Source organism: Acanthisitta chloris, unplaced genomic scaffold, assembly GCF_000695815.1.
Source record: "Acanthisitta chloris isolate BGI_N310 unplaced genomic scaffold, ASM69581v1 scaffold10874, whole genome shotgun sequence".
NCBI classification, from domain to species: domain Eukaryota; kingdom Metazoa; phylum Chordata; class Aves; order Passeriformes; family Acanthisittidae; genus Acanthisitta; species Acanthisitta chloris.
The window spans coordinates 58534-67035 of record NW_008669883.1 but is presented as its reverse complement, the minus strand read 5'-3'; the positions used below and the strand labels follow the sequence as shown (position 1 = coordinate 67035).

General features: G+C 44.0%; 1 protein-coding gene across 1 annotated transcript in view; it reads left to right on the top strand.

Moving 5' to 3' along the window:
• The window catches only part of AP2B1 (adaptor-related protein complex 2, beta 1 subunit), a 73402-nt gene that overhangs the window by 11228 nt on the left and 53672 nt on the right, over positions 1-8502 (top strand). Inside the window, 1 exon segment of the mRNA XM_009073485.1 lies at positions 6727-6917. Within this exon segment, the coding sequence (XP_009071733.1) occupies positions 6727-6917 (191 nt within the window).

Sequence of the window (8502 nt, the reverse complement as noted above, 5' to 3'; positions counted from 1 at the left end):
TCCTGCTCATGTAGGTTGTAAGGACTTGGAAAATTCACATCCTAGAATGGAGCTGAATATTGCTAGGAGCTGTGGGCTCTGCAGCATGTCATCAGCCTGGGGCTGCTCCAGGATACCCTAACTGTCCCTCTGGATGAAAAATATCCCTGTTCTTTTCAGCCTCAGTATTGCAGAATGTAGGCTGGATCTTGAAATCCCCCAACCATGTCCGTGTTGGTTCTGTGTGTGGTTTGGGTTTTTAATCTGCTTGTGCTGCAAGTGGAGATAATGTTTCCTTCTGGGAGACACATGATGGCATTTGTAGGCGGAATTCCTTTTATCCACTGATGGATATGTCGCAGTGAGTGAGACCATTGCTTTGGGCTGTTGTAGAGTGGTGGCATCACTTTGGAGCTCTTTAATGGATTTTTCTGCTGGTTAGATGAGGTAACCCAGGAGGGAGAGCCATACTTTTTTGCAAGTTAAGCAGCCAGCCAGCAGCGGCAGCAAGCTGGAAAGGAAATAGTGGTTGAAGAGGAGCCTGTGTAAACAGTGGCTGTGTTAATGTGTGGTGAGGTGTGGGAGAGAGGCATGTGGGGGATTGCCAGGGGGGTGCAGAAGGCAGCTGTGTGTCTGTGTTACATCAGACAGCACCAAAGACTTCAGCTGGGGGAGAAGGGAGAGCTGCCCTCTGTAGCTGGTGGCACAGCTTCTGGTTAGCCACTCTGACCCTGCTTGCTCTGCCAGGGAAACCTGGTTTTGGCTTCACATTGGCAACAGTTTCTCCAGAGGAAGGCTAGAATCTGACTTACTGAGTAGCTGTTTTTTTCCAGATTGTCATCCTAAACAGGTCTGAGAGAATGTCAAGCCTGTGTGTGGGACTTGAATTTGTTTGTTTATTTTTTGATAGGCCTGTGGATGAGGCTGCTGGTTCCATTGAAGCTGTGCTTTTCCTGCTTTTTCAACAGTAGCACTCTGGCAGAGATGCAACGAGTTTGTATGATAATGCATGAATTTCCATGGCTCCACAGGGTCTGTCTTTCCAGACTCCTCATTTATAAAGCTTAATTGACAAATTCATCCATCAGAGACGTGTCTCCTTCCAATTACAGCTACCAGTATGTGTCTAATTTCCAAAGTGTTAGTCTTGCCTGATAGATCATTCCAGGATCTCTAACATCAATCACTGTGCTGGGAATTTTGTTGACATGTGTCTACATGTTATGCTTTTGGTCAGAACAGACACTTCTAGCTATAGACAAGCACCATTTGTCAAAAAACACCATGGTTGTGATGTTTTGTAACTCTGTCCCCCCTTTTTAGGGCCCCATAAGGGTTTTGTTGATGCTTAGCTGGTTCCTTTCTTCCCAGTAGCTGCTTGGATCTGAGACAGCCTGCTTGCCACTGGATGGTGCCAGGGAGAACCTCTGCAAGGAAAATTGCAAAAAATAAAGCAAAAGAAACCTTCCTGGTGTGTGATCCAGGCTGGGATCAGACCATGGTGCTTTCTGGAAGGAGAATAGGGAGTTGCAGTAGTTTCCTGCACTGGGGAGCTCAGCTGTACCAAGGAAAAGCCCTTTGTGACTGAACCATCCCTTGCCCACTTATCACAAGAGTTTAAACACTTGGGGGAAACATGTTTTCCTGTCTTGCAGCTAACACATCCTGATTTTGCAAGGAAATGAGAGCATGAGTGGTGTTTTAGTCTGTCACAAAGTGTCATTTTTCTGCAGGGAAGTGCAAAAACCAGTTAGGGCAAGCACACTGTGGGAAGTATAACACTTAACTTCCCTTTCATTGCCATCTCCATAAAAATTCATCCCACTTGCAAAAAGCAAGCAGGAGGTCTTCCCCACCCAGGCAGTTTTTGGGATGTGATCAGGAACTGGGGATGTGTCAGTCTCCCAGAGCTTTAATTTACAGCCATACATATTACATGCATTAACAGTGTGAGAGGTTCATATAGGCTCTGACTTGCCAGATTAAGCTATTTTGTAGAATCATAGAATCACAGGATGGTTTGGGTTGGAGAGACCTTAAAGCTTATCCAGTTCCACCCCTGCCAAGGGCAGGGTCACCTCCTACTAGACCAGGTTGTTCCAAGCCCCATCCAACCTGGCCTTGAACACTTCCAGGGATGGAGCAGCCACAGCTTCTCTGGGCAACCTGTGCCAGTGCCTCAGCACCTCACAGAGAAGAATTTCTTCTGTAAAGTGAATAATTTTCATTGTTCATGGGGTCTTTCTAGGGAATCAAAGGAAAAGGGGCTTGAGGATAAAAGATGTAATTATAATATGAACAGAAGTAGGGGGTCACAGATTCTGGAGAGTGAGAGCTTGTCTGTGTTAGCACTTGTTAGGGACCTTTCAGGCACACAGTTTGGTCTGTGGCCGTGGAAAGGAGTGTCCCAGTGAAATATCGATCCGTGTGGATGCCCTGGGAGTCTGTGCTTAATGACACGGATGTACCATGTAAGCTCAGAGTGCTCTTTGTAAGGTCAGCACCTTTCCATTCTTGAAAACATCACATGCTGCCTGGCTCCCTTGAGGGCAGGAGCCTCCAGCTGCGTGGGGGATGCTGCCTTTCCTCAGCATCTTCTCACAGCCCCTTCATTTTTCCTCCTTTTCTTCATTTTCTCCTCATTTTAATGGCATAGTGAGCCAGAGGTTCCTGCTTTAAGCACCAGAACATTGTATTTCATTAGCTCCATTACACACTTGGTTTAATTTCCAATTAGCCTGGGATGGTAGCAAAATAATCTGATTGCTTGGACTGGTTGGCGTTGTAGATGTGCTGAGCTTCCCTCCTGTCCCCCCACCCCCTGCGAAGCCTTTCCGTGTGGGTTGATAGGCAGACACTCAGGTTTTCACCCACCCCCTTTCCTCCTTGTTAATGTATTTTATACCATTTGCTCTGAGCTAAAGGTTTGAGCTGCCAGAAGGAATAACTGGCAAATCAGTGTTCCTACCTCTGCAGCTTTCCGTGAGGTTGGATCTAGTCTCTCTGGCTGCAGAGGGAGTTTGTCTGTAGGTGGATTTAAAAATGTTGGGTTCTTGTTAAAGCTGTAATGTGGTTCTAAGTGTAGGGTTTTGGTGTTTTTTTAATAAGAGCCTGTGAGATTTAGTTACACTCATCCCAGTGATGCTTTTCCAAGTCTAAATTTATTGGGAAATTCCAGCCAGAAGCAGGTTTATTGTCATTCGACTCATCCATGCTCCAATGGGAGGTTGCTGTGGCTGCATTTGAATATTGTTGAAATGTACCCAGGGTGAACTGATTTACATCAGCAAGCCAGAGACCTGTTATTAGTATTAATTATTATTAATTCTTCAATCTGCTCTGCATTTCTCCTCGCTGGCTGGTTGCTCTTAGCTTAAAGGTGGAATTCTTAATTGTGAGTCAAGTGAGGCATTTTGCCATGGAGTTAATTTAGAAGTTTAATCTTTTCCTGTTCACTAGTTGTTTGGGCTCACATATAGTTTGTTTTCATTAGTTTTGAGAACTGAGGTCTGGACTAGATGTTAGTTTATTGTCCTTTTTAGGTGGCTGCCCCAACCTTGGCAGTGTTCAAGGCCAGGCTGGATGAGACCTTGAGCAACCTGCTCTAGTGAGATGTCCCTGCCCAGGGCAGGGGGTTGGGACTAGATGATCTGTAAGGTCCATTCCAACCCCTAAATTCTATGATTCTGTGATTACTTTGTACCTTGTACTTGCAGTTCAGTGCAGCTGAACTTCATGATTTTGTGTTGCTGTGTAAGAAAGAAGTATCAACTGAATCAAAGACTTAAGATTCAGCTATGAGGTGATGTTGTAGATTTTGGGTTTTTGGCCATAACATCTTTCTAAATATTTCCAGGGCTACTTCCATGAGTGCCAAAGCACATACTGGATTACCAGGTGATGTAATACTTGAGTAGGGGTTGAATGGTTCTTGATGGACTGTTTTCCACACCCAAGTGATAACTGTTAGTATCACTTGTGGGCAATGCTTCAGTCTTTGACCTCCAGCCTGAGCCATCCCTGGGTAAGAGCTGTCAGCAGAGTAGGAGTCACTGTGTACTGGGATGGAACCATGCAGTGTTGTCTTGTGTTGCTCTGTGTTCCTGTCTCACAGTGAAACCACTGGCAGTGCCAGTGAAGAGAGGTGAACGTGTGTGCTTGAACCAGTGTTTGTGTTGGACTTGTTCCTGAAATCTGTTTGTGTTTCAGCTCTGCTGTGGCTGTGTAAAAAGCCTTGAAGATACTAATTATTTTTGTTGGAAATACCATAACATATCAATATGTTCAGTGCAAGTTCTTTTTGTTTGATAAATATTGCTTAAAGGTTGAAGATACTCCCCAACCCTTCCCTTAGCCTGTTTGCTTCATTTATCATCTTGTCACCAAGCTGACAGCAGCACAGTTTTGCTGAGGTAGGAGGTGAGGACCAGCTTTAATTATGGACTTTATAAAATTGTAGTTCCCAGCTCCTGTGGCAGAACTGAGCTGCCACTAGGTGTTTCATAGCCTCTTCCAGTCTTGTTTTCTGACACCCAAGAGACCACAGCCCGTGCTCCTAAGTGCGTTTGACACTCTTTTCTCATGGATGCTTTTAATGGAAATCTGAGTGGATTGTGTGTAGTCTCTTATCCACAGCTTTGCTTTGGACTCCTGCATCCTTTTTGCTGACAAAAGGACCCAAAAGATCCTAAGGGTGAGACCTCATGCAGAGTCAGCTCTCAGGTTGGAGCTGCTGTGCACAGGTCTATGGGAACAGCATTTCTCTGTATCCTTTGCCCATGGCAAATGCAGTGTCAGACTTCATGGACACTGCAAGGAAGGAAACATAAGCACAGCTGCTTTGACTTGTACTTGCCCCAGGGTTTAGGATATCTTGGAAGTGTTCAAAACCATCTGGATATGGCACCTGGGGACATGGTTTGGTGGTCAGGTTGGCAGTGCTGGGTTGGTGGTTGGACTCAATCATCTTGGAGGTCTTCTCCAACCTTAATGATTCTATGATTTATTCTATGATTCTGTATTAACTACTAATTTATCAATTGCTGCAACCAAGGTAGTGCCTGGCAGTGTGAGTGTGTTTGCCAGAGCTCAGCCCTGTTCCTTAGGACCACTGTCAGACCTTTCTGCAATGCTTTTGTTCTGTACTTTTTTTTTTGTTGTTGCTTCAAAATTTTTTTACAAAGTAGTTTCATTTTTAAGTGGTTTTTTTAGTTTTGAACTTTTCAGTTGCTTTTAGGATTTACCTACACTTGTAAACTTCTAAAACACAATGAAATTAGAACAGTTTTCTACTTCATCTTTATGCTGTGTCACATTGACCATTCAGGAATTAAGCAGATTAAATAATAAGGAGAATAAGCAGCATATCTTAATAAATTACTCATTAAAACAGTACAAGAAGACAGCAGTTCTGATTGCTAATTATTTTGGTGACAGAAGGCTCATTCAACTAATGAAATTCATAAAATCTTGGATCAAAATCCTATCTCTGACCTCTAGGTGTGAAATGCAAAACAATCAGCATTACTGTGCTTGTGCAATGACTTTGGAATATATTGGTTTAGTGACAAGCAGTGAATTTTCTGGTCGCTCTGTTCTTGTTTTCAGTGTACTGCATTAAAAGCATCTTTAGTCATCCAAAGAATCAGATGATTTTAGATAAGATGTTTTGCCTTAATCCCATAGACAATAATGCTATAAATCTTCCTCTGAGCAGGTGTGTATTGAGTTGGGCTGAACATGATGTACATTGCAAAACGTCCTGAAAATGCCTTTTCATAGAGTATTTCAGTTCTTGTGTTAAACAGCTTAAATCCCTTTTTGAGTTAGTTAAACAAATAAGACTTTAGTCTCAGCTGCAAATTTTCTATTTTTGTCTCTGTATTCTGCAACTCTTCTATTTAAAAACCTTCACGTGGAGTCTGGTAGAAAAAAACCTGTTGAATTTGAGTGTGGAAATAAGAGGTAGAAATTGGTGCTGCACTCTCACTTCTCTTGTCACACTGGAACCTGGACCTCCTCTCTGTGCTTTCATCCCTGCTTAGAAAAGAGACCTTATATAGTCTTAAATGTAGCAGGAGTATTTTCTGGGGTGAGATGTGCCTGAGTGCTTACTCTAACGTGGCTCTCGTAAAGCAAATGGATGCTATGGAGACTGTTTGGAATTGAAATGTGTTGTTAAAAATTTAGCAGGAGTTGTCCATTTTAGGGAAATTGTGTGTTTGCTTGCAAACTGGGTGACCTGACAGTGCTGCTACAGAGCTGAAGGCTGCCAGACACCTGGCATCTCATGTCTTGGATTGTGTTAAGCCATGTGCCATGGGGCTGCCAAGGGGAAATTAGGCAAGAGGCACACATTCGTGAATAAGTAGGGCAATTGGAGGTTGTGAGACCTTGACTGTATCAGTTGAACATCGAGGAACTGTGGGGAGATGATGCCTTTTTGAAGCAAGCTAGGGTGGAAGTTTGGAGCCTGCAGGAAGGCAAGATGTTCTTGTGGACACTTAGATGCCATTTCTAGCTCCCTCCAGAGTAAGGTCTCTTGTGATGTCCTGGTCCCAGGTCCTCATTCTTCCCAGTGAAGCTTTGAGCTCTCCAGGTTGGTTGAGATTGTCTTGGGTCCCTGAAGGCTCAGATAACTGATCTCCATGTTTGTTTCCCATGCGTAACCCACACTAACCTCAAGTCAATCCCTGTCAAGCCCCTGCTGACATGCTAACAAGGAACTCATCTTGTCTCCTCTCCCAGGTGGTAGCAAACGCTGTGGCTGCCTTGTCAGAAATCAGTGAATCTCATCCCAACAGCAACCTGCTGGATTTGAACCCTCAGAACATTAACAAGCTGCTGACAGCTTTAAATGAGTGCACGGAGTGGGGCCAGATCTTCATCCTGGACTGTCTGTCCAACTACAACCCCAAGGATGACCGTGAAGCTCAGAGGTATGGTCGTTTTGGCTCTTTGCAGGAGCCACTTGGTAGTAGAGCACTGCTAGTAGTGTTGCAGCTCTGGAAGGGCTTGTGATTACGAAGATCTGTGAGGTCTGTAAGGTCTGTAACAGCACAAATAAGACTTGATACTAGTGGTTTTAAAAGGAGACTACTTTAGGTAGTTTTTGCTGGTGCTGGAAACCTGCCCCTTCCCTCTGCAGAACTTTCTCTCTCTATCATTAGGATTTTATGACTTTAATTCTATTTGAAATGCTGATTGTAGTGGGAACTGGCACTGCTAAGAAGGGATCAGCCCAAGACCAAACCTGTAACACTGGAAGCACTGTTTGGAGGATTTTCTGGTTTCAAGCAGAACTTTCATATCTGGTTTTGCTACTTTGAGAGGCAAAAAGCCTTTATAGGTTTGCAGGTTTCCAAAGTACTGCAAGTCTGAGACTGGAATACATTGTTCCAACTAAAAAGTAGTTCGTGATATGACAGAAGTGAAAATAAAGGTAAGAAATTATTTTTCTTATGACTCCAAATTCATCTTCTGCTTTTACCTTTAGCTGCAATGACTAAACCTAAATACAAAGACCTTAGGGTTTGGGTAGTGGAGTGTTAATTCATACACTTCAAGCCACCTCCTCATCTGTCTCCAGAATAACAGAAAGTCAGATTGTGTTCCAAAGAGAACAATAACAAGGAAAATAACTTGGAACAGGTGAATTCTCAGGTTATATATTCCATGTAGATGGTGTGGGGGTAGAGTGGGGAGGAAGGGTTGCAAGCCCACATACAAAATCCTGGGCAGGCCTTTTCCAGTTTGATGGGTTTCTTCACTGTCTCTTTGCTGTGGCACAATAGATAATCCACAGTTGTTTAAAAGCCTGCCAGTAGTCTTGCTGATTTTTTTTTCCCCCACACCTCTTTTCCCCTTGTGTTCTGTTTCTGTGCCAGAAACAACTCTTAATGAGTGTTAGAAACCTGCAGAGATCTCCAGGGTGTCAGGCTGGTATTATCCCAGCTCTGGCAGAGAGGGACCACTAGTTTGAACAACTGTGAACATGTCCCAGTTCCTCATCTGTAGTCTCTCTGAAGAGTGGTGTATCAAACTGCATGGGTAGGAACTACTTTTACTCCTTTGTGTGAAGTTTGTCTCTCAGAGACAACTTTCTTCCAGACAGCAGAATGACAGCACTGGGTTTTAGTGTCCTCTTCTCCACCAAGTCTGGTGTCATTACCCTGTGCATGGAGAAACTGGGGCATGAAGAGGCAAAGCAGCTTTGACATGCAGGTCATGGGCAGAGGCAGCTAGAGGCTGCCCCAGCTCTGATTTGGACTCCTCTGCTCTTTCCTTAGCCACACTGCTTCCCTTCCAGTGTGGCTGAAAGCAAATCTTTGAGGGAAAGAAACTTCAGGAGGCACAGATGGGAATAAGATTGTTCTGGGTTAGCAATATGCAGGAGGGAGTGGGAAGAAACTTGACAGATGCTGTAAGAAAGACCATATGAACCCAAACTTCCTTTCTGCTTGGGATGGGTTGTTTAGGATGCTGTTGATTACAGGATCCATTATGGCAAGTGGTGAAGCTGTG